Source organism: Salmo salar, chromosome ssa07 (assembly GCF_905237065.1).
Source record: "Salmo salar chromosome ssa07, Ssal_v3.1, whole genome shotgun sequence".
Lineage (NCBI taxonomy): Eukaryota > Metazoa > Chordata > Actinopteri > Salmoniformes > Salmonidae > Salmo > Salmo salar.
In genome coordinates this window covers 56996389-57022521 of record NC_059448.1, presented here as the reverse complement: position 1 = coordinate 57022521, position 26133 = coordinate 56996389, and the positions used below count along the sequence as shown (strand labels likewise).

General features: G+C 43.7%; 1 protein-coding gene across 1 annotated transcript in view; it reads right to left on the bottom strand.

Moving 5' to 3' along the window:
- LOC106576598 (plexin-B2) overlaps positions 1-26133 on the bottom strand; it is a 198623-nt gene that overhangs the window by 24669 nt on the left and 147821 nt on the right. Inside the window, exons 15-26 of the mRNA XM_045722352.1 lie at positions 25576-25663; positions 24202-24365; positions 19564-19712; positions 18876-19008; positions 15153-15289; positions 14740-14922; positions 13284-13392; positions 10448-10654; positions 9504-9683; positions 8836-8972; positions 5970-6070; positions 150-379 (exon numbers count right to left, since the gene is read on the bottom strand). Of these exons, the coding sequence (XP_045578308.1) occupies positions 150-379; positions 5970-6070; positions 8836-8972; positions 9504-9683; positions 10448-10654; positions 13284-13392; positions 14740-14922; positions 15153-15289; positions 18876-19008; positions 19564-19712; positions 24202-24365; positions 25576-25663 (1818 nt within the window). The remainder of the gene's footprint in view (positions 1-149; positions 380-5969; positions 6071-8835; positions 8973-9503; positions 9684-10447; positions 10655-13283; positions 13393-14739; positions 14923-15152; positions 15290-18875; positions 19009-19563; positions 19713-24201; positions 24366-25575; positions 25664-26133) is intronic.

Genomic DNA, 26133 nt, shown 5'->3' with positions numbered 1-26133 from the left:
CTCTATAGAACATCTGTAGGTACAGAACGATGGCAATACTCAAACTGTATCAGACACAACTACTGTAGACAGGCAGCCAGACTAATAGACAGACAGAGCCAGACGGACAGCGAGAGAAACAGCCATCTCAGCTAGCTGAGTAAACCTACATTGATGAGGAAGGTCTTGGAGTTGAGCAGGTTGGAGAACTGGTTGAGGGCCTGAGCTACGATGACCTTCCGTCCCTCGGGGATGTCCAGCTTGCCAGTGATCATAACGTCGTTGTCCCCATCTTTAGAGGGCAGGAAGAAGACCCGGTCTGTGTAGGTTTTATAGTCCAGGAAGGGGATCCTGGCCTCACTCAGGTCATTGGTCTGGTCCTCCATCTCAATCATCAGGTCTGGATGAAGATACAGAACACAACAACAAGACTAGCTCCTAGGAGAACCAGAACACAACAACAAGACTAGCTCCTAGGAGAACCAGAACAACAACAACAAGACTAGCTCCTAGGAGAACCAGAACAACAACAACAAGACTAGCTCCAAGGAGAACCAGAACAACAACAACAAGACTAGCTCCTAGGAGAACCAAAACACAACAACAAGACTAGCTCCTAGGAGAACCAGAACACAACAACAAGACTAGCTCCTAGGAGAACCAGAACAACAACAACAAGACTAGCTCCTAGGAGAACCACAACACAACAACAAGACTAGCTCCTAGGAGAACCAGAACAACAACAACAAGACTAGCTCCTAGGAGAACCAGAACAACAACAACAAGACTAGCTCCTAGGAGAACCAGGACACAACAACAACAAGACTAGCTCCTAGGAGAACCAGGACACAACAACAACAAGACTAGCTCCTAGGAGAACCAGGACACAACAACAACAAGACTAGCTCCTAGGAGAACCAGGACACAACAACAACAAGACTAGCTCCTAGGAGAACCAGGACACAACAACAACAACAAGACTAGCTCCTAGGAGAACCAGGACAGAACAACAACAAGACTAGCTCCTAGGAGAACCAGGACACAACAACAACAAGACTAGCTCCTAGGAGAACCAGGACACAACAACAAGACTAGCTCCTAGGAGAACCAGGACACAACAACAAGACTAGCTCCTAGGAGAACCAGGACAACAACAACAAGACTAGCTCCTAGGAGAACACGGACACAACAACAAGACTAGCTCCTAGGAGAACCAGAACACAACAACAAGACTAGCTCCTAGGAGAACCAGAACACAAGACTAGCTCCTAGGAGAACCAGAACACAAGACTAGCTCCTAGGAGAACCAGAACAACAAGACTAGCTCCTAGGAGAACCAGAACACAACAACAAGACTAGCTCCTAGGAGAACCAGAACACAACAACAAGACTAGCTCCTAGGAGAACCAGAACAACAACAACAAGACTAGCTCCTAGGAGAACCAGAACACAAGACTAGCTCCAAGGAGAACCAGGACACAACAACAAGACTAGCTCCTAGGAGAACCAGGACACAACAACAAGACTAGCTCCTAGGAGAACCAGAACACAAGACTAGCTCCTAGGAGAACCAGAACAACAAGACTAGCTCCTAGGAGAACCAGAACACAACAACAAGACTAGCTCCTAGGAGAACCAGGACACAACAACAAGACTAGCTCCTAGGAGAACCAGGACACAACAACAAGACTAGCTCCTAGGAGAACCAGGACACAACAACAAGACTAGCGCCTAGGAGAACCAGGACACAACAACAAGACTAGCTCCTAGGAGAACCAGAACAACAACAACAAGACTAGCTCCTAGGAGAACCAGAACACAAGACTAGCTCCTAGGAGAACCAGAACACAAGACTAGCTCCTAGGAGAACCAGAACAACAAGACTAGCTCCTAGGAGAACCAGAACAACAACAACAACAAGACTAGCTCCTAGGAGAACCAGAACAACAACAACAAGACTAGCTCCTAGGAGAACCAGGACACAAGACTAGCTCCTAGGTGAACCAGAACACAAGACTAGCTCCTAGGAGAACCAGAACACAACAACAAGACTAGCTCCTAGGAGAACCAGAACACAACAACAAGACTAGCTCCTAGGAGAACCAGAACACAAGACTAGCTCCTAGGAGAACCAGAACACAAGACTAGCTCCTAGGAGAACCAGAACAACAACAAGACTAGCTCCTAGGAGAACCAGAACAACAACAACAAGACTAGCTCCTAGGAGAACCGGGACACAAGACTAGCTCCTAGGTGAACCAGATCACAAGATTAGCTCCTAGGAGAACCAGAACACAACAACAAGACTAGCTCCTAGGAGAACCAGGACACAACAACAAGACTAGCTCCTAGGAGAACCAGGACACAACAACAAGACTAGCTCCTAGGAGAACCAGGACACAACAACAAGACTAGCTCCTAGGAGAACCAGGACACAACAACAAGACTAGCTCCTAGGAGAACCAGGACACAACAACAAGACTAGCTCCTAGGAGAACCAGAACACAACAACAAGACTAGCTCCTAGGAGAACCAGAACACAACAACAAGACTAGCTCCTAGGAGAACCAGAACACAACAACAAGACTAGCTCCTAGGAGAACCAGGACACAACAACAAGACTAGCTCCTAGGAGAACCAGAACACAACAACAAGACTAGCTCCTAGGAGAACCAGAACACAACAACAAGACTAGCTCCTAGGAGAACCAGAACACAACAACAAGACTAGCTCCTAGGTGAACCAGGACACAACAACAAGACTAGCTCCTAGGAGAACCAGGACACAACAACAAGACTAGCTCCTAGGAGAACCAGAACAACAAGACTAGCTCCTAGGAGAACCAGGACACAACAACAAGACTAGCTCCTAGGAGAACCAGGACACAACAACAAGACTAGCTCCTAGGAGAACCAGGACACAACAACAAGACTAGCTCCTAGGAGAACCAGGACACAACAACAAGACTAGCTCCTAGGAGAACCAGGACACAACAACAAGACTAGCTCCTAGGAGAACCAGGACACAAGACTAGCTCCTAGGAGAACCAGAACACAACAACAAGACTAGCTCCTAGGAGAACCAGGACACAACAACAAGACTAGCTCCTAGGAGAACCAGGACACAACAACAAGACTAGCTCCTAGGAGAACCAGGACACAAGACTAGCTCCTAGGAGAACCAGAACACAAGACTAGCTCCTAGGAGAACCAGGACACAACAACAAGACTAGCTCCTAGGAGAACCAGAACACAACAACAAGACTAGCTCCTAGGAGAACCAGGACACAACAACAAGACTAGCTCCTAGGAGAACCCGAACACAACAACAAGACTAGCTCCTAGGAGAACCCGAACACAACAACAAGACTAGCTCCTAGGAGAACCCGAACACAACAACAAGACTAGCTCCTAGGAGAACCAGAACACAACAACAAGACTAGCTCCTAGGAGAACCAGAACACAACAACAAGACTAGCTCCTAGGAGAACCAGGACACAACAACAAGACTAGCTCCTAGGAGAACCAGGACACAACAACAAGACTAGCTCCTAGGAGAACCAGAACACAACAACAAGACTAGCTCCTAGGAGAACCAGAACAACAACAACAAGACTAGCTCCTAGGAGAACCAGGACACAACAACAAGACTAGCTCCTAGGAGAACCAGGACACAACAACAAGACTAGCTCCTAGGAGAACCAGGACACAAGACTAGCTCCTAGGAGAACCAGAACACAACAACAAGACTAGCTCCTAGGAGAACCAGGACACAACAACAAGACTAGCTCCTAGGAGAACCAGGACACAACAACAAGACTAGCTCCTAGGAGAACCAGAACACAAGACTAGCTCCTAGGAGAACCAGAACACAACAACAAGACTAGCTCCTAGGAGAACCAGAACACAACAACAAGACTAGCTCCTAGGAGAACCAGAACACAACAACAAGACTAGCTCCTAGGAGAACCAGAACACAACAACAAGACTAGCTCCTAGGAGAACCAGAACACAACAACAACAACAAGACTAGCTCCTAGGAGAACCAGGACACAACAACAAGACTAGCTCCTAGGAGAACCCAAACAACAAGATGTGTAATGTTATAGCAGTGGATGTGGTGTGTTTTTAAATTATTTTTTCATGTAACCTTTATTTAACTAGGTAAGTCAGTTAAGAACAAATTCTTATTTACAATGACTGCCTACACCGGCCAAACCCTGACGACGCTGGGCCAATTGTGCTCCGCCCTATGGGACTCCCAATCACGGCCGGTTGGGATACAGCCTGGAATCGAACCAGGGTGTCTGTAGTGACCCCTCTAGCACTGAGATGCAGTGCTTTAGACCGCTGCGCCACTCGGGAGCCAGGCGTGTGTGTGTAATGTTACAGCAGTGTATGTGGTGTGACTGTTCTAGACTGTTCTTTCTGCTACCACACGGCAAGCGGCTACCGGAGCACCAAGTCAAGGTCCAAGAGGCTTCTAAACAAACTGCTACCCCAAAGCCATAACACTCCTGAACAGCTAATCAAATGGCTACCCAGACTATTTGCATTTACACAGGCTGCTACTCTCTGATATTATCTATGCATAGTCACTTTAATAACTCTACCTACATGTACATATTACCTTGACTAACCGGTGCCCTGCACATTGACTCTGTACTGGTACCCCTGTATATAGTCTCACTATTGTTATTTTACTGCGGTTCTTTAATTATTTGTTACTTTTAATTCTTATTCTTATTTTTTAAACTGCATTGTTGGTTAGGGGCTTGTAAGTAAGAATTTCACTGTAAGATCAACACCTGTTGTATTCGGCGCATGTGACTAATAACATTTGATTTGATAGTGCGTGTGTAATGTTATAGCAGTGTGTGTGGTGTGTGATAGTGTGTGTAATGTTATAGCAGTGTGTGTGGTGTGTGATAGTGTGTGTAATGTTATAGCAGTGTGTGTGGTGTGTGATAGTGTGTGTAATGTTATAGCAGTGTATGGTGTGTGATAGTGTGTGTGTGTGTATTGTGATAGTGTGTGTGTAATGTTATAGCAGTGTATGGTGTGTGATAGTGTGTGTAATGTTATAGCAGTGTATGGTGTGTGATAGTGTGTGTGTGTGTGTATTGTGATAGTGTGTGTGTGTAATGTTATAGCTGTGTGTGTGGTGTGTGATAGTGTGTGTGTAATGTTATAGCTGTGTGTGTGGTGTGTGATAGTGTGTGTAATGTTATAGCAGTGTATGGTGTGTGATAGTGTGTGTAATGTTATAGCTGTGTGTATGGTGTGTGATAGTGTGTGTAATGTTATAGCAGTGTGTGGTGTGTGATAGTGTGTGTGGTGTGTGAAATGTTATAGCAGTGTATGGTGTGTGATAGTGTGTGTGTGTGTGTGTGTGTGTGTGTGTGTATTGTGATAGTGTGTGTGTAATGTTATAGCAGTGTATGGTGTGTGATAGTGTGTGTAATGTTATAGCAGTGTATGGTGTGTGATAGTGTGTGTGTGTGTGTATTGTGATAGTGTGTGTGTGTAATGTTATAGCTGTGTGTGTGGTGTGTGATAGTGTGTGTGTAATGTTATAGCTGTGTGTGTGGTGTGTGATAGTGTGTGTAATGTTATAGCAGTGTATGGTGTGTGATAGTGTGTGTGTGTGTGTATTGTGATAGTGTGTAATGTTATAGCTGTGTGTGTGGTGTGTGATAGTGTGTGTGTAATGTTATAGCAGTGTGTGTGTGATAGTGTGTGTAATGTTATAGCAGTGTGTGGTGTGTGATAGTGTGTGTAATGTTATAGCAGTGTGTGGTGTGTGATAGTGTGTGTGTGTGAATGTTATAGCAGTGTATGGTGTGTGATAGTGTGTGTGATAGTGTATGTAATGTTATAGCAGTGTATGGTGTGTGATAGTGTGTGTGATAGTGTGTGTAATGTTAAAAGCAGTGTGTAGTGTGTGATAGTGTATGTAATGTTATAGCAGTGTATGGTGTGTGAACATACCTGTGAATTCCTTCTTGCAGCGGTCTCTCACGCTCTCCTCCAGATTCTCCAACTGGTGTTTCACTTTCTCATACTCTCTCTCTGCCTGCTGGCTCTTCCTCCTGTCATATACACACAGGAACAGTCCATTAGACTACTAACACACAGGAACAGGCCATTAGACTACTAACACACAGGAACAGTCCATTAGACTACTAACACATAGGAACAGTCCATTAGACAACTAACACATAGGAACAGTCCATTAGACTACTAACACACAGGAACAGTCCATTAGACTACTAACACATAGGAACAGTCCATTAGACTACTAACACGTAGGAACAGTCCATTAGACTACTAACACACAGGAACAGTCCATTAGACTACTAACACACAGGAACAGTCCATTAGACTACTAACACACAGGAACAGTCCATTAGACTACTAACACACAGGAACAGTCCATTAGACTACTAACACACAGGAACAGTCCATTAGACTACTAACACACAGGAACAGTCCATTAGACTACTAACACACAGGAACAGTCCATTAGACTACTAACACACAGGAACAGTCCATTAGACTACTAACACACAGGAACAGTCCATTAGACTACTAACACACAGGAACAGTCCATTAGACTACTAACACACAGGAACAGTCCATTAGACTACTAACACACAGGAACAGGCCATTAGACTACTAACACACAGGAACAGTCCATTAGACTACTAACACACAGGAACAGTCCATTAGACTACTAACACACAGGAACAGGCCATTAGACTACTAACACACAGGAACAGTCCATTAGACTACTAACACACAGGAACAGTCCATTAGACTACTAACACATAGGAACAGTCCATTAGACTACAGACATTAACACGTAGGAACAGTCCATTAGACTACTAACACACAGGAACAGTCCATTAGACTACTAACACATAGGAACAGTCCATTAGACAACTAACACACAGGAACAGGCCATTAGACTACTAACACACAGGAACAGTCCATTAGACTACTAACACATAGGAACAGTCCATTAGACTACTAACACATAGGAACAGTCCATTAGACTACTAACACACAGGAACAGTCCATTAGACTACTAACACACAGGAACAGTCCATTAGACTACTAACACACAGGAACAGGCCATTAGACTACTAACACATAGGAACAGTCCATTAGACTACTAACACACAGGAACAGTCCATTAGACTACTAACACATAGGAACAGTCCATTAGACTACTAACACACAGGAACAGTCCATTAGACTACTAACACACAGGAACAGTCCATTAGACTACTAACACATAGGAACAGTCCATTAGACTACTAACACACAGGAACAGTCCATTAGACTACTAACACACAGGAACAGTCCATTAGACTACTAACACACAGGAACAGTCCATTAGACTACTAACACACAGGAACAGTCCATTAGACTACTAACACACAGGAACAGTCCATTAGACTACTAACACACAGGAACAGTCCATTAGACTACTAACACACAGGAACAGTCCATTAGACTACTAACACACAGGAACAGTCCATTAGACTACTAACACACAGGAACAGTCCATTAGACTACTAACACACAGGAACAGTCCATTAGACTACTAACACACAGGAACAGTCCATTAGACTACTAACACACAGGAACAGTCCATTAGACTACTAACACACAGGAACAGTCCATTAGACTACTAACACACAGGAACAGTCCATTAGACTACTAACACACAGGAACAGGCCATTAGACTACTAACACACAGGAACAGTCCATTAGACTACTAACACACAGGAACAGTCCATTAGACTACTAACACACAGGAACAGTCCATTAGACTACTAACACACAGGAACAGTCCATTAGACTACTAACACACAGGAACAGTCCATTAGACTACTAACACACAGGAACAGTCCATTAGACTACTAACACACAGGAACAGTCCATTAGACTACAGACATTAACACGTAGGAACAGTCCATTAGACTACAGACATTAACACGTAGGAACAGTCCATTAGACTACTAACACGTAGGAACAGTCCATTAGACTACTAACACATAGGAACAGTCCATTAGACTACTAACACATAGGAACAGTCCATTAGACTACTAACACACAGGAACAGTCCATTAGACTACTAACACATAGGAACAGTCCATTAGACTACTAACACACAGGAACAGGCCATTAGACTACTAACACACAGGAACAGTCCATTAGACTACTAACACACAGGAACAGGCCATTAGACTACTAACACACAGGAACAGTCCATTAGACTACTAACACACAGGAACAGTCCATTAGACTACTAACACACAGGAACAGGCCATTAGACTACTAACACACAGGAACAGTCCATTAGACTACTAACACACAGGAACAGTCCATTAGACTACTAACACACAGGAACAGGCCATTAGACTACTAACACACAGGAACAGTCCATTAGACTACTAACACACAGGAACAGGCCATTAGACTACTAACACACAGGAACAGTCCATTAGACTACTAACACACAGGAACAGTCCATTAGACTACTAACACACAGGAACAGGCCATTAGACTACTAACACACAGGAACAGTCCATTAGACTACTAACACATAGGAACAGTCCATTAGACTACTAACACATAGGAACAGTCCATTAGACTACTAACACATAGGAACAGTCTATTAGATTCCAGAACTGTTCCACTATGTGAATCTGTAGTTTGCACATTTGAGATTATTTCATTGGTCCTAGAGTGTAAACTCCAGACACCCATTTCACCGGGTGAAGTAAAAACAATTCACCCATCAGAACTACATGAGTGGTGCTTGATGGGAAGTGTAGTTGTGTACCTGTAGCAGTAGACGGACACAGCTATGAACAGTAGCATAGGGACGATGACAGCTGGGATGATGATAGCCAAAGGAACCTCATACTTCCTCTCATAGTTCACTGAGCCCACCACCCACTCACCATTACCAAACTTTATCTGTTAGGGAGAGAGAGATATAGACAGCAAGGGAAAGAGATGTGAGAGAGAGATATAGACAGCAAGGGAAAGAGATGTGAGGGAGAGAGAGAGAGAGAGAGAGAGAGAGAGAGAGAGAGAGAGAGAGAGAGAGAGAGAGAGATGTACAGAAAGAGAGAGTTCAAGTCAGTTAAAGGCAAATAGAAGAAAGCTAATTAGCTACACGACGTGTATAATTGTGGAGAGCCAGATATACATCAAGGTGTTGATACTGATATGTCTCTGTCAGGACTGAGTGGTCTCAGTCAGAAGACTAGGATTATTGTATGGTTGAATCAGGTGTGTTACTGCTTTGACTGCAGTAACACACCTGCAACACAGGACATTGGATAAAGTTTGGACACCCCTGATTTAGATAGGTGCTAGTGTTCCAGTACATTTCTATCTGAAATACATGTTGAGAGCCAGAGAGACATCAGCTTGTCCAGTGCTAATGCCTGAAGCCTCTCTCTCTCTATGCCTTGGGTTTAGACAGAAGGCCAGTGTTGTCACCGTTAGGTCCAAAGGGTCGGAGCTGGTGTCTCTGCGCTGGCGTTTGGAGCGGGCTCTGGGCTGGGTGGACGGAGCTTCCAGGAACAGCTTGTCATCCTGCAGAATGGTCACCTTACAGGACGCATCTCCTACGAACGCCTGGGCTTCTTCAGCTGTCATGGCCTTGCTGAAACCACGACCCTGGGGAGAAAGAGAGAGGTGGCTGGCTGTTAACCTCTGGACTGCAGGGACATGCAATCATCTGTAATAGCAGATATGATTACCTCAATATCAATGCACTATAATTGTCTTTTCTCTGCGGGGGGACATCATAGTCACAAAGCAGAATACATTTTTTGGTTTGTTTGTTTGTTACCCCTTTTTCTCCCCAATTCCGTGGTATCCAATTGGTAGTTACAGTCTTGTCTCATCGCTGCAACTCCCGTACGGACTCGGGAGAGGCGAAGGTCGAGAGCCGTGCGTCCTCCGAAACACAACCCAACCAAGCCGCACTGCTTCTTGACACAATGCCCACTTAACCCGGAAGCCAGCCGCACCAATGTGTCGGAGGAAACACCGTACACCTGGTGAACATGTCAGCGTGCACTGCACCCGGCCAGCCACAGGAGTCGCTAGTGCACGATGGGACAAGGACATCTCTGCCGGCCAAACCCTCCCCTAACCCCGGACGCACACTGGGCTAATTGTGCACCGCCCATGGGTCTCCCGGTCGCGGCCAGCTGCGACAGAGCCTGGACTCGAACCCAGAATCTCTAGTGGCACAGCTAGCACTGCGATGTAGTGCCTTAGACCACTGTGCCACTCGGGAGTCCGAAGCAGAATAACATTTAAGCCACAATGGCCCACGGAAAACGATAAGCGAGTATTACCAGAAATAACCAAAAAATTCATAAACCGTAACCATGACAACACAACCCCATAAGAGTAGTGTTACTGTTCTTTACCGTGACGATGATGATGGTTTCAGTGATGATGTTCTTGGTCAGTTCATTGAAGAACGGGTCGGGGTGGTAGACAAAGGTCTTCAGTTCCTCTTCCACTTTGTCTAGCTGGAGGAAGGTCCTAAAGGACTGGGTCTCAGAGGACCTGTTCACCGCTGGACTGTCAAACAGCAGCACAGTGTCGTTCTTATGTACGGCATACTGGATAAACTGGAGAGGGGGGCAGAGAGAGAGAGAAAAGAGAGGAGAAGAGAGAGAAGAGGAGAGAGATTAAAATATTTCATTGAATTTCATTCCTGGCAGGAGTCTGTTTAGTCTCACAGAGAAGTCTGTAGTCATAGACAAAAACATAAAACTCACTGAGTCACTGTTGACATACTAGGTACCTGCCATGGATAATACCGCAGCAACAGTACTGTACACCAGGACATGCTACCTACCTGCCATGGATAATACCACAGCAACAGTACTGTACACTAGGACATGCTAGCTACCTGCCATGGGTAATACCGCAGCAACAGTACTGTACACTAGGACATGCTAGCTACCTGCCATGGATAATACCACAGCAACAGTACTGTACACTAGGACATGCTAGCTACCTGCCATGGATAATACCACAGCAACAGTACTGTACACTAGGACATGCTAGCTACCTGCCATGGATAATACAACAGCAACAGTACTGTACACTAGGACATGCTAGCTACCTGCCATGGATAATACCACAGCAACAGTACTGTACACTAGGACATGCTAGCTACCTGCCATGGATAATACAACAGCAACAGTACTGTACACTAGGACATGCTAGCTACCTGCCATGGATAATACAACAGCAACAGTACTGTACACTAGGACATGCTAGCTACCTGCCATGGATAATACCACAGCAACAGTAAAGGACACTAGAGGGATTCGAATACACTACTGGCAGGAAACAGACAACTTGTGGAATGGTCTACTAACCTCAATGGGAGTGGACTCTAGAATGATAACATGTATTGTATAATAGTAGTGGACTCTAGAATGATAACATGTAGTGTATTGTATAATAGTAGTGGAGTCTAGAATGATAACATGTAGTGTATTGTATAATAGTAGTGGACTCTAGAATGATAACATGTATTGTATAATAGTAGTGGACTCTAGAATGATAACATGTATTGTATAATAGTAGTGGACTCTAGAATGATAACATGTATTGTATAATAGGAGTGGACTCTAGAATGATAACATGTAGTGTATTGTATAATAGGAGTGGACTCTAGAATGATAACATGTATTGTATAATAGTAGTGGACTCTAGAATGATAACATGTATTGTATAATAGTGGTGGACTCTAGAATGATAACATGTATTGTATAATAGGAGTGGACTCTAGAATGATAACATGTAGTGTATTGTATAATAGGAGTGGACTCTAGAATGATAACATGTATTGTATAATAGTAGTGGACTCTAGAATGATAACATGTAGTGTATTGTATAATAGTAGTGGACTCTAGAATGATAACATGTAGTGTATTGTATAATAGGAGTGGACTCTAGAATGATAACATGTATTGTATAATAGTAGTGGACTCTAGAATGATAACATGTAGTGTATTGTATAATAGGAGTGGACTCTAGAATGATAACATGTATTGTATAATAGGAGTGGACTCTAGAATGATAACATGTAGTGTATTGTATAATAGTAGTGGACTCTAGAATGATAACATGTAGTGTATTGTGTGAGTAGTGTGTAGGTCCCGTGTGGCTCAGTTGGTAGAGCATGGTGTTTGCAACGCCAGGGTTTTGGGTTCGATTCCCACGGGGGACCAGTACGAAAATAAATAAAAATTAAATAAAAATATAATAAATAAATAAAATATCTATTTTTTTAAATGTATGAAATGTATGCATTCACTACTGTAAGTCTCTCTGGATAAGAGCGTCTGCTAAATGACTAAAATGTAAAGAAATGTAAATGTGTATTGATAACATTAGGTGTATTGTGTGAGTAGTGTGTATTGTATAATATTAGTGGACTCTAGAATGATAACATGTAGTGTATTGTATAATAAGAGTGGACTCTAGAATGATAACATGCATTGTATAATAGGAGTGGACTCTAGAATGATAACGTGTATTGTATAATAGAAGTGGACTCTAGAATGATGACATGTAGTGTATAATAGTAGTGGACTCTAGAATGATAACATTAGGTGTAGTGTATAATAGGAGTGGACTCTAGAATGATAACAGGTGTATTGTATAATAGTAGTGGACTCTAGAATGATAACATTAGATGTAGTGTATAATAGTAGTGGACTCTAGAATGATAACATGTATTGTATAATAGTAGTGGACTCTAGAATGATAACAGGTGTATTGTATAATAGGAGTGGACTCTAGAATGATGACATGTAGTGTATAATAGGAGTGGACTCTAGAATGATAACATTAGATGTAGTGTATAATAGTGGTGGACTCTAGAATGATAACATGTATTGTATAATAGTAGTGGACTCTAGAATGATAACAGGTGTATTGTATAATAGGAGTGGACTCTAGAATGATAACATGTATTGTATAATAGTAGTGGACTCTAGAATGATAACAGGTGTATTGTATAATAGGAGTGGACTCTAGAATGATAACATGTATTGTATAATAGTAGTGGACTCTAGAATGATAACATTAGGTGTAGTGTATAATAGGAGTGGACTCTAGAATGATAACATGTATTGTATAATAGTAGTGGACTCTAGAATGATAACAGGTGTATTGTATAATAGGAGTGGACTCTAGAATGATAACATATTGTGTAAGTAGTGAGTAGTGTGCACTAACCTCAATGGGAGGGGACTGAGAGAAGTCATCAGCAGAGGGCAGCACCTTCATGGAGGCTCTCTGGACGAGGTCAAAACCACTGCCCACACACACGATCCTCCTGCCTCCACTGAAACACCAGACAACACACACGTCAGCTCTCAATAAAACACAACTCTACTGCAACTCTCTGTTGGCTGGGCTCCCCGCTTGTGCCATCAAACCTGTGCAACTCAGCAGAACGCTGCAGCCCCCCTGATGTTCAACCTTCCTAACTTTTCCCATGTCCCTGCTCCTCCGCACACTCCACTGGCTTCCAGTCAAAGCTTGAATCCACTATAATGCCATGATACTTACCTACGGAACAGCAAGAGGAACTGTCCCTCCCTACCTTCAGGCTATGTTCAAACCCTACATCCCAACACTCCATTCTGCCACCTCAGGTCTCTTGGCTCTCCCACCCCTATGGGAGGGCAGCTCCCGCTCAGCCCAGTCCAAGCTCTACTCTGTCCTGGCACCCCAATGATGGAACCAGCTTCCTCCTGAAGCTAGGACAACAGAGTACCTGCCCGTCTTCCTCCTGAAGCTAGGACAACAGAGTACCTGCCCGTCTTCCTCCTGAAGCTAGAACAACAGAGTACCTGCCCGTCTTCCTCCTGAAGCTAGGACAACAGAGTCCCTGCCCGTCTTCCTCCTGAAGCTAGAACAACAGAGTACCTGCCCGTCTTCCTCCTGAAGCTAGGACAACAGAGTACCTGCCCGTCTTCCTCCTGAAGCTAGGACAACAGAGTACCTGCCCGTCTTCCTCCTGAAGCTAGGACAACAGAGTACCTGCCCGTCTTCCTCCTGAAGCTAGGACAACAGAGTACCTGCCCGTCTTCCTCCTGAAGCTAGGACAACAGAGTACCTGCCTGTCTTCCTCCTGAAGCTAGGACAACAGAGTACCTGCCCGTCTTCCTCCTGAAGCTAGGACAACAGAGTCCCTGGCCGTCTTCCTCCTGAAGCTAGGACAACAGAGTCCCTGCCCGTCTTCTGAAAACATGTTTTGTGAACCAACACTCGCACTTGACTCTTTTCTCTCTAACTAGCTTGGACTGTGAAGGTATAGACAGAGGAAACATGTATTTCCAGTACTATGACTGATATGTGGTTGTCCCACCTAGCCATCTTAAGATGACTGCACTAACTATGTGGCTCTGGATAAGAACATCTGCTAAATGACAAATGTAATGCTCCTGCCTCCACTGAAACACTGGACGACGACACCATATATCAGGGTCATGTTAGGAAGCACAAAACAGGAGAAACCTTTTGAAATGTTTTGAAAGAGGGAGACACTACCTGAATGTGTCCAATAAGAAACTGTCATTTCATTATCCGCTTCAAACTGATTTGCATTCAACCCAAGCTTTGTTTAAAGAAAAGAGGTGCTTTAATTTCAACCCTCTCTGGAACATTGTTCCTGGATTCTACTCACCATACGAAGCTGGTCTTGGGGCTGTAGTCAGTGAGTTTGGGGTTCTCAGAGTACTGGAAGGAGCCAGGGACGTCCTTGGTGGTGCTCTTCCCATACCTCATTGAGACACTCAGGGTCTCCGATGGAACCTTTTGTCCCTTGTATACACCTGTCTCACAGGTGATCTCACTGCCAAACGACAACCTGAGGGAGAAACAGGGACAGAGAGCATTATGGGACAGGTCAAACAGGGGTCGTAGTGTTGAGGGGAGAGATGGTAATCTCAAAAGAACAACAAGTCAAACACAATTACCCTATGGCTAATATATTTTAGAGGTCAGCCTTGAGAGAACAATTGAATAGGACATGACTTAGGCAACTTGTCCAGACAGCAAACTGCAGGGGTTGGAAGACTCAAGTGTGATCATCCTTACACTTCACAGGGCGTTCCACCCACGGTGACAATGACATCATCCTTGTTTGCCGTATCCAGGTGTTTCCCAGAGATGGTGATGACTGTTCCCCCGGCCGCAGGGCCCGTAGAGGGGGAAACTTTCTCAGGGATGGGGTCCTGGAGGGGATAAGAGATGAGACATCAGTGATAAGGTAACATACTTAGGTCCTGGAGGTTTTCCTGACTGCATGACCTGACAAGGAAAAACTCTTGTCCTGACCTTTAACATACTGTATTGTTATTTATCAGATGCTTTCATCCAAAGTGTTTTACAGTTTAACACACTGTGTATACATGTACTGTACTATATACTGCATGTGTCCCATGACAATAAACTCGGGTGTTACAAACACCAGCCCAGAGCCCACAGTCTTAATCTGTTGGGGGTAGGGGGCAGTATTTACACGGCCGGATAAAAAACGTACCCGATTTAATCTGGTTATTACTACTGCCCAGAAACTAGAATATGCATATAATTATTGGCTTTGGATAGAAAACACCCTAAAGTTTCTAAAACTGTTTGAATGGTGTCTGTGAGTATAACATAACTCATATGGCAGGCAAAAACCTGAGAAGATTCTGTACAGGAAGTGCCCTCTCTGACCATTCCTTGAGCTTCTTGACTCTTTTTATTGAAGACTGAGGATCTTTGCTGTAACGTGACACTTCCTACGGCTCCCATAGGCTCTCAGAAGGCGGGAAAAAGCTGAATGATGTAATTCCAGCCACTGGCTGAAAAACATTAGCGCTTTTGGAAAGTGCTCTATCAGAGGACAATGGGCTGAGGCGCGTGCACGAGATGACCCCATGTTTTTATTTTCTTTCGTCTTTGAACCTAAACACGCTTTCCCGGTCGGAATATTATCGCTTTTTTACGAGAAAAATGGCATAAAAATGGATTTTAAACAGCGGTTGACATGCTTCGAAGTACGGTAATGGAATATTTAGAAATTTTTTGTCTCGAAATGCGTCGTGCGCGTCACCCTTCTTTACCATTCGGATAGTGTCACGAACAAAACAGAGGATATTTGAACATAACTATGGATTATTTTGAACCAAACCAACATTTGTTATTGAAGTAGAAGTCCTGGGAGTGCATTCTGACGAAGACAGCAAAGGTAATAACATTTTTCTTATAGTAAATCTGATTTTGGTGAGTGCTAAACTTGGTGGGTGTCTAAATAGCTAGCCCTGTTATGCCGGGCTATCTTCTGAGAATATTGCAAAATGTGCTTTCACCGAAAAGCTATTTTAAAATCGGACATAGCGAGTGCATAGAGGAGTTCTGCATCTATAATTCTTAAAATAATTGTTATGTTTTTTGTGAACGTTTATCGTGAGTAATTTAGTAAATTCACCGGAAGTTTGCGGGGGGTATGCTAGTTCTGAACGTCACATGCTAATGTAAAAAGCTGGTTTTTGATATAAATATGAACTTGATTGAACAAAACATGCATGTATTGTATAACATAATGTCCTAGGGTTGTCATCTGATGAAGATCATCAAAGGTTAGTGCTGCATTTAGCTGTCTTCTGGGTTTTTGTGACATTATATGCTAGCTTGAAAAATGGGTGTCTGATTATTCCTGGCTGGGTACTCTGCTGACATAATCTAATGTTTTGCTTTCGTTGTAAAGCCTTTTTGAAATCGGACAGTGTGGTTAGATTAACGAGAGTCTTGTCTTTAAAATGGTGTAAAATAGTCATATGTTTGAGAAATTGAAGTAATAGCATTTCTAAGGTATTTGAATAACGCGCCACGGGATTCAACTGGCTGTTGAGTAGGTGGGACGATTTTGTCCCGCCGACCCTAGAGAGGTTAACAGCCCAGAGCCCAAAGTCTTAACAGCCCAGAGCCCATGCTCTTAACAGCCCAGAGCCCATGCTCTAACAGCCCAGAGCCCATGCTCTAACAGCCCAGAGCCCATGCTCTAACAGCCCAGAGCCCATGCTCTAACAGCCCAGAGCCCATGCTCTAACAGCCCAGAGCCCATGCTCTAACAGCCCAGAGCCCATGCTCTAACAACCCAGAGCCCATGCTCTAACAACCCAGAGCCCATTGTCTAACAACTCAGAGCCCATGCGCTAACAACCCAGAGCCCATTGTCTAACAACCCAGAGCCCATTGTCTAACAACCCAGAGCCCATTGGGACCACCAGTTAGACCTCATGTCACATCCCATTCACATTTACTGGTTTATCATCACAACAGCAGCAGCCCAGCTACTGAACACAACTTAGTACTTTATCACCACAACACAGCTACTGAACACAACTTAGTACTTTATCATCACAACACAGCTACTGAACACCACTTAGTACTTTATCATCACAACACAGCTACTGAACACAACTTAGTACTTTATCATCACAACACAGCTACTGAACACCACTTAGTACTTTATCATCACAACACAGCTACTGAACACCACTTAGTACTTTATCATCACAACACAGCTACTGAACACCACTTAGTACTTTATCACCACAGTTACTGAACATCACTTAGTACTTTATCACCACAACACAGTTACTGAACACCACTTAGTACTTTATCACCACAACACAGCTACTGAACACCACTTAGTACTGTTTGCTGAGAAAATACTGGGAGTAGACAGCCAGATCTGGAGCAGACAAACTTAAAACAGCAGAGCGAGAGCGAGAGCGAGAGAGAGAGAGAGAGAGAGAGAGAGAGAGAGAGAGAGAGAGAGAGAGAGAGAGAGAGAGAGAGAGCGAGAGAGAGAAGAGAGAGAGAGCGAGAGAAGCGAGAGAGCGAGAGAGAGACGAGAGAGAAAGAGAGAGAGAGACAGCGAAGCGAGAGCGAGAGACAGCGAAAGCGAGAGCGAAGAGCGAGACAGCGAGCGAGACAGCGAGCGAGAGCGAGACAGGAACAGACAGCGAACGAGAGCGAGACAGCGAAGCGAGACAGCGAACCGAGAGCGAGACAGCGAACCAGAGCGAGACAGCGAACGCAGAGCGAGACAGCGAACGAGAGCGAGACAGCGCAACGAGAGCGAACGAGAGCGAGACAGCGAACGAGAGCGAGACAGCGAACGAGAGCGAGACAGCGAACGAGAGCGAGACAGCGAACGAGAGCGAGACAGCGAACGAGAGCGAGACAGCGAAACGAGAGCGAGACAGCGAACAAGAGCGAGACAGCGAAACGAAAGCAAGAGAGAAAATGAGAGCAAACGAGAGCGAGTGAGAGAGAGCAAAAGAATGTTATGTTCCCTAGAAAATCTGAAGCTTTGATCAAATCTATAATAAATCAAAATAGCTTATCAAGCTCAGTACATTCTCATGGGGACATTGTTATTTTGGAAGAAACAAACAAACAAGAAAATATGAACCCCAAAATAAATGAGTGTAGATATTTACCATAAAGTAAAATAGGCTCCCAGTATAGATGTTTTTGATTAAATGCATATACTCTCTTCCACTGTTTCCTTTCAACAGATGCTATTCTGAATTCTAAGAGCATCTTCTAAGAACTAAGTAGATTGATGAACGTGGAGATGTAAAACCAGCAGAGAGAGACTAACATAGTGGCTGTATGAGCACTGAGCAGAGCTTTAACCACACTAAGAGCCATGTACAGAATGAAACCTCAGATCACTCCTGCACAGTGTGGGGCCGACTCTTACAACAGTTAGGATTCATGTTGGGGTAAAGAATGGCCCTGTGACTGTATGAAACGTACCCTATAGGTGAAGAGGACCTCTGAACGTCCTGTCCTGCCCTCATCCACCTCTACCTCCACTACCCCCTGGATGATGGGCCCTGGGGGGTCCAGTGAAGCAGGAGGCCGGACCGGACCGATCTCACACACAACACTGGAGAAGACACAGAACAGCTGGGGTAAGACAAAGGCCAGGTTTCTCCACCACACACACACACACAAACACAAGCAGACATACTGTACATCGAAATGTTGTGTTTAATGAAATATGTTACTCGCTGGACATAAAAGTACATTTACACGCAGGGCCGGTCCTTGCCGTTCTGGCGAGACCAAAGAAATGCCACCCCCCTTCACAAACCTAGAATAGTCCCAGTAAGCAAAATTATGTTGAAAAGACATCTAAAATAAGTATTTCCTAGACGTTTAAATCAGGTTCATTTTCGGTTGTGAATTAAAGTTGAAAAGACGTACAGTAGCAGTCAATAGTTTGGACACACCTACTGTACTCACTCAAGGCTTTTTCTTTATTCTACATTGTAGAATTATAGTGAAGACATCAAAACTATGAAATAACACATATGGAATCATGTAGTAACCAAAAAAAGTGATAATCAAAATATATTTTAGGCAGACGCCTAATCCAGCCTAATGAGCGGACCGGCCGTGATTACAGGGATGTGACTCTGCCCCCCCACTATCACTATACCTGGTGGAGACAGAGTATCTGTCCCCCTGGTGAACACAGTCCACTCCAGCCACCGTCACCTTCTTAATGTCCTCCTCCTTTATGCCCAGGTTAGACCCTTTAATGGTCACAACTATCCCGCCTTTCAGAGGCCCGAAACGAGGGATGATCTGGGGATTAGAGAGAGAAGGGATGATTTAGATGAGTATGGTAGATTAATATAGAATATCAAGGTCAGTGCCATCAGTGTGTATATAGTAGTGAACGGTCTTTAAAGTAGTAGTTTAGTGTGTATATAGCAGTGAACGGTCGTTACAGTAGTAGTTCATCAGTGTGTATATAGTAGTGAACGGTCTTTAAAGTAGTAGTTTAGTGTGTATATAGCAGTGAACGGTCGTTACAGTAGTAGTTCATCAGTGTGTATATAGCAGTGAACGGTCGTTACAGTAGTAGTTCATCAGTGTGTATATAGTAGTGAACGGTCTTTAAAGTAGTAGTTTAGTGTGTATATAGCAGTGAACGGTCGTTACAGTAGTAGTTCATCAGTGTGTATATAGCAGTGAACGGTCGTTACAGTAGTAGTTCATCAGTGTGTATATAGTAGTGAACGGTCGTTACAGTAGTAGTTCATCAGTGTGTATATAGTAGTGAACGGTCATTACAGTAGAGGTTATTCAGTGTGTATATAGTAGTGAACGGTCATTACAGTAGTAGTTTATCAGTGTGTATATAGTAGTGAACGGTCGTTACAGTAGTAGTTCAGTGTGTATATAGTAGTGAACGATCATTACAGTAGTAGTTCATCAGTGTGTATATAGTAGTGAACGGTCATTACATGAGTAGTTCAGTGTGTATATAGTAACGAACAGTCGTTACAGTAGTAGTTCAGTGTGTATATAGTAGTGAACGGTCATTACATGAGTAGTTCAGTGTGTATATAGTAGTGAACAGTCATTACAGTAGTAGTTCAGTGTGTATATAGTAGTGAACAGTCGTTACAGTAGTAGTTCAGTGTGTATATAGTAGTGAACGGTCGTTACAGTAGTAGTTCAGTGTGTATATAGTAGTGAACAGTCTTTAACGTAGTAGTTCATCAGTGTGTATATAGTAGTGAATGGTCGTTACAGTAGTAGTTCATCAGTGTGTATATAGTAGTGAACGGTTATTACAGTAGTAGTTCAGTGTGTATATAGTAGTGAACAGTCATTACAGTAGTAGTTCAGTGTGTATATAGTAGTGAACGGTCGTTACAGTAGTAGTTCATCAGTGTGTATATAGTAGTGAACGGTCGTTACAGTAGTAGTTCATCAGTGTGTATATAGTAGTGAACGGTCATAACAGTAGTAGTTCAGTGTGTATATAGTAGTGAACGGTCGTTACAGTAGTAGTTCAGTGAGTATATAGCAGTGAACGGTCATTACAGTAGTAGGTCAGTGTGTATATAGTAGTGAACGGTCGTTACAGTAGTAGTTCAGTGTGTATATAGTAGTGAACAGTCGTTACAGTAGTAGTTCAGTGTGTATATAGTAGTGAACGGTCGTTACAGTAGTAGTTCATCAGTGTGTATATAGTAGTGAACGGTCATAACAGTAGTAGTTCAGTGTGTATATAGTAGTGAACGGTCGTTACAGTAGTAGTTCAGTGTGTATATAGTAGTGAACGGTCATTACAGTAGTAGTTCAGTGTGTATATAGTAGTGAACGGTCGTTACAGTAGTAGTTCATCAGTGTGTATATAGTAGTGAACGGTCGTTACAGTAGTAGTTCAGTGTGTATATAGTAGTGAACGGTCTTTAAAGTAGTAGTTTAGTGTGTATATAGCAGTGAACGGTCGTTACAGTAGTAGTTCATCAGTGTGTATATAGCAGTGAACGGTCGTTACAGTAGTAGTTCATCAGTGTGTATATAGTAGTGAACGGTCTTTAAAGTAGTAGTTTAGTGTGTATATAGCAGTGAACGGTCGTTACAGTAGTAGTTCATCAGTGTGTATATAGCAGTGAACGGTCGTTACAGTAGTAGTTCATCAGTGTGTATATAGTAGTGAACGGTCATTACAGTAGAGGTTATTCAGTGTGTATATAGTAGTGAACGGTCATTACAGTAGTAGTTTATCAGTGTGTATATAGTAGTGAACGGTCGTTACAGTAGTAGTTCAGTGTGTATATAGTAGTGAACGATCATTACAGTAGTAGTTCATCAGTGTGTATATAGTAGTGAACGGTCATTACATGAGTAGTTCAGTGTGTATATAGTAACGAACAGTCGTTACAGTAGTAGTTCAGTGTGTATATAGTAGTGAACGGTCATTACATGAGTAGTTCAGTGTGTATATAGTAGTGAACAGTCATTACAGTAGTAGTTCAGTGTGTATATAGTAGTGAACAGTCGTTACAGTAGTAGTTCAGTGTGTATATAGTAGTGAACGGTCGTTACAGTAGTAGTTCAGTGTGTATATAGTAGTGAACAGTCTTTAACGTAGTAGTTCATCAGTGTGTATATAGTAGTGAATGGTCGTTACAGTAGTAGTTCATCAGTGTGTATATAGTAGTGAACGGTTATTACAGTAGTAGTTCAGTGTGTATATAGTAGTGAACAGTCATTACAGTAGTAGTTCAGTGTGTATATAGTAGTGAACGGTCGTTACAGTAGTAGTTCATCAGTGTGTATATAGTAGTGAACGGTCGTTACAGTAGTAGTTCATCAGTGTGTATATAGTAGTGAACGGTCATAACAGTAGTAGTTCAGTGTGTATATAGTAGTGAACGGTCGTTACAGTAGTAGTTCAGTGAGTATATAGCAGTGAACGGTCATTACAGTAGTAGTTCAGTGTGTATATAGTAGTGAACGGTCGTTACAGTAGTAGTTCAGTGTGTATATAGTAGTGAGCAGTCGTTACAGTAGTAGTTCATCAGTGTGTATATAGTAGTCAACGGTCGTTACAGTAGTAGTTCAGTGTGTATATAGTAGTGAACGGTCGTTACAGTAGTAGGTCAGTGTGTATATAGTAGTGAACGGTCGTTACAGTAGTAGTTCAGTGTGTATATAGTAGTGAACAGTCGTTACAGTAGTAGTTCAGTGTGTATATAGTAGTGAACGGTCGTTACAGTAGTAGTTCATCAGTGTGTATATAGTAGTGAACGGTCATAACAGTAGTAGTTCAGTGTGTATATAGTAGTGAACGGTCGTTACAGTAGTAGTTCAGTGTGTATATAGTAGTGAACGGTCATTACAGTAGTAGTTCAGTGTGTATATAGTAGTGAACGGTCGTTACAGTAGTAGTTCATCAGTGTGTATATAGTAGTGAACGGTCGTTACAGTAGTAGTTCAGTGTGTATATAGTAGTGAACGGTCGTTACAGTAGTAGTTCATCAGTGTGTATATAGTAGTGAACGGTCATAACAGTAGTAGTTCAGTGTGTATATAGTAGTGAACGGTCATTACAGTAGTAGTTCAGTGTGTATATAGCAGTGAACGGTCATTACAGTAGTAGTTCAGTGTGTATATAGTAGTGAACGGTCATTACATGAGTAGTTCAGTGTGTATATAGTAGTGAACAGTCATTACAGTAGTAGTTCAGTGTGTATATTGTAGTGAACTGTCGTTACATTAGTAGATAAGTGTGTATATTGTAGTGAACTGTCGTTACAGTAGTAGTTCAGTGTGTATATTGTAGTGAACGGTCGTAACAGTAGTAGGTCAGTGTGTATATAGTAGTGAACAGTCATTACAGTAGTAGTCCAGTGTGTATATAGTAGTGAACGGTCGTTATAGTAGTAGTTCAGTGTGTATATAGTAGTGAACAGTCATTACAGTAGTAGTTCATCAGTGTGTATATAGTAGTGAACGGTCGTTACAGTAGTAGTTCAGTGTGTATATAGTAGTGAACAGTCTTTACAGTAGAGGTTTATCAGTGTGTATATAGTAGTGAACAGTCGTTACAGTAGTAGTTCAGTGTGTATATAGTAGTGAACGGTCGTTACAGTAGTACAGTGTGTATATAGTAGTGAACGGTCGTTACAGTAGGAGTTCAGTGTGTATATAGTAGTGAACGGTCGTTACAGTAGTAGTTCATCAGTGTGTATATAGTAGTGAACAGTCTTTACAGTAGAGGTTTATCAGTGTGTATATAGTAGTGAACGGTCGTTACAGTAGTAGTTCATCAGTGTGTATATAGTAGTGAACAGTCTTTACAGTAGAGGTTTATCAGTGTGTATATAGTAGTGAACGGTCGTTACAGTAGTAGTTCAGTGTGTTCAGTATAATCATTAGACTGTGGATGGGAGAGAGAGAGAGAGAGAGAGGAGAGAGAACGAGAGGGGAGAAAGAAGAGAGGAGAAAGAGATAGGGGAGAGGGGGGTAAAGAGGAGGTGGGGAGAGAGTAGAGGGAGGGGGGAGAGAGAGGAGAGAAAGGGGGGAGGAGAGAGAGAGAGGAGAGAGAGAGAGGAGAGAGAGAGAGGAGAGAGAGAGAGAGAGGACAGGGGGGAAGAGGGGGGAGGAGGGGGGAGGGGAGAGAGAAAGTTGAGGAGACAGCATGTGTAAGAGAAGAGTACGACAGTGACAGCTAAAGGGAAGAAGACAGGAAGGAAGAGTGCACCAGACCATACAGACCAGGCAGAGGAGAACACCTCTAGTGATAATCAGAGAGAGAGACTGTTCTCACGTCAGTGATCTTGGGGTTGGGGCACTGCGCTGGTTCCTGGGACCTGCACAATTTTCTGTACACACAGGACCTCATGTTGGCACACCACACACAGTTGTATTTGGGGTCGGCGTTCTTACACAGGCTGCAGTCCTCACGACCCAGAGAACAGTTATACAGCACCACTAAGAGATGAAGAGGAGAGGGGGGGGAAGGAAAGAGAGAAGAGGAGGGGCAGGTAGAGTAGGTAGAGAAGAGGAGAGGGAGAGGTGGAGGATAGAGTGAGAGGAGAGGGTAGAATAGGAGAGAGGAGGAGGATAGAGCGAGAGGAGTGAGAGGAGAGGGTAGAATGGGAGAGAGGATGGGGAGAGAGGGAGGGAGGGGGAGAGGAGGAGGATAGAGTGAGAGGAGTGAGAGGAGGGTAGAATGGGAGAGAGGAGGGGGAGAGGTGGAGGTGGAGAGGAGGAGGATAGAGTGAGGAGTGAGAGGAGAGGGTAGAATGGGAGAGAGGAGGAGGGGGAGAGAGGGAGGGGGAGAGGTGGAGGATAGAGTGAGAGGAGTGAGAGGAGAGGGTAGAATGGGAGAGAGGAGGGGGAGAGGTGGAGGATAGAGTGAGAGGAGTGAGAGGAGAGGGTAGAATGGGAGAGAGGAGGGGGAGAGGTGGAGGATAGAGTGAGAGGAGTGAGAGGAGAGGGTAGAATGGGAGAGAGGAGGGGGAGAGGTGGAGGGGGAGAGGAGGAGGATAGAGTGAGAGGGTAGAATGGGAGAGAGGAGGAGAGGTGGAGGGGAGAGGTGGAGGATAGAGTGAGAGGAGTGAGAGGGTAGAATGGGAGAGAGGAGGAGGGGGAGAGAGGGAGGGGGAGAGGAGGACGATAGAGTGAGAGGAGTGAGAGGAGAGGGTAGAATGGGAGAGAGGAGGAGGGGGAGAGGTAGAGGGGAGAGGTGGAGGATAGAGTGAGAGGAGTGAGAGGAGAGGGTAGAATGGGAGAGAGGAGGAGGGGGAGAGGTGGAGGGGAGAGGTGGAGGATAGAGTGAGAGGAGAGGGTAGAATGGGAGAGAGGAGGAGGGGAGAGAGGGAGGGGAGAGGAGCGGGGGGAGGGGGGTTTGAGAGGAGGGGTAAGAGATCAAACAACAACTCCACACCAATAACCCACCAGTCTGTACAGGATTCATATCTTATTCAAATAAGCTTGACCTTTGTCCCCAAAACTGATGAAATAATAATAATAATGGCTGAATATTAAACATGTCCAATACTCGGGTTATCCAACGCAGGTCCATTAGGGTGAAAGAGTTGAAATGGATCAACAGTTTGAGCAGAATAATCCTGGTTGTATTCAGACAGCTGTTTGAACAGTGCATTGAACAGCAGCACTGCATCAACTCCAGACTCACCAGTCAGAGTGCTGTCAATCTTCTTCTCTGAGTCTCTGTCTTTGATGTGGAAGGACACATTGACCTCCTGCTCCTTGTCGTAGGAAAACTAACACACAGGACATACACAACAGAGAAAACACACTGAGTTACTGAGGGCCAGAGACGTGTCAAAACACACTTGCTGGCTCTTGCTCACACACACACACACACACACACACACACAACACCGGGGTTTCTGTTAGCTGGTTATAGCTGGCTTTCGGACGATTTAAAAAAAGGAAAAGCGATGAATAAAACTGTCCGGGAGAAGAAGTGTTTTACCACTAAGTGCATTATGGGACGAACCACCTCACGTAGCCTACTGGGAAGAAAACATTAAGTTAAACATTCTGATCTATTACATCAGACTCATTGCTTTTAAGATATATATTTGTATGTAGCCGAGGACTATCGGTTGTATGAATTGGGGATCTGTCGTCCCACAACTGTCCCAGAGTCTGTTTGGAATAGGCTATTTCCTTCTCCCACAGAACGACTAGCTGACCAATAGGTAAACTGTTCTACTATGGGGGAGAT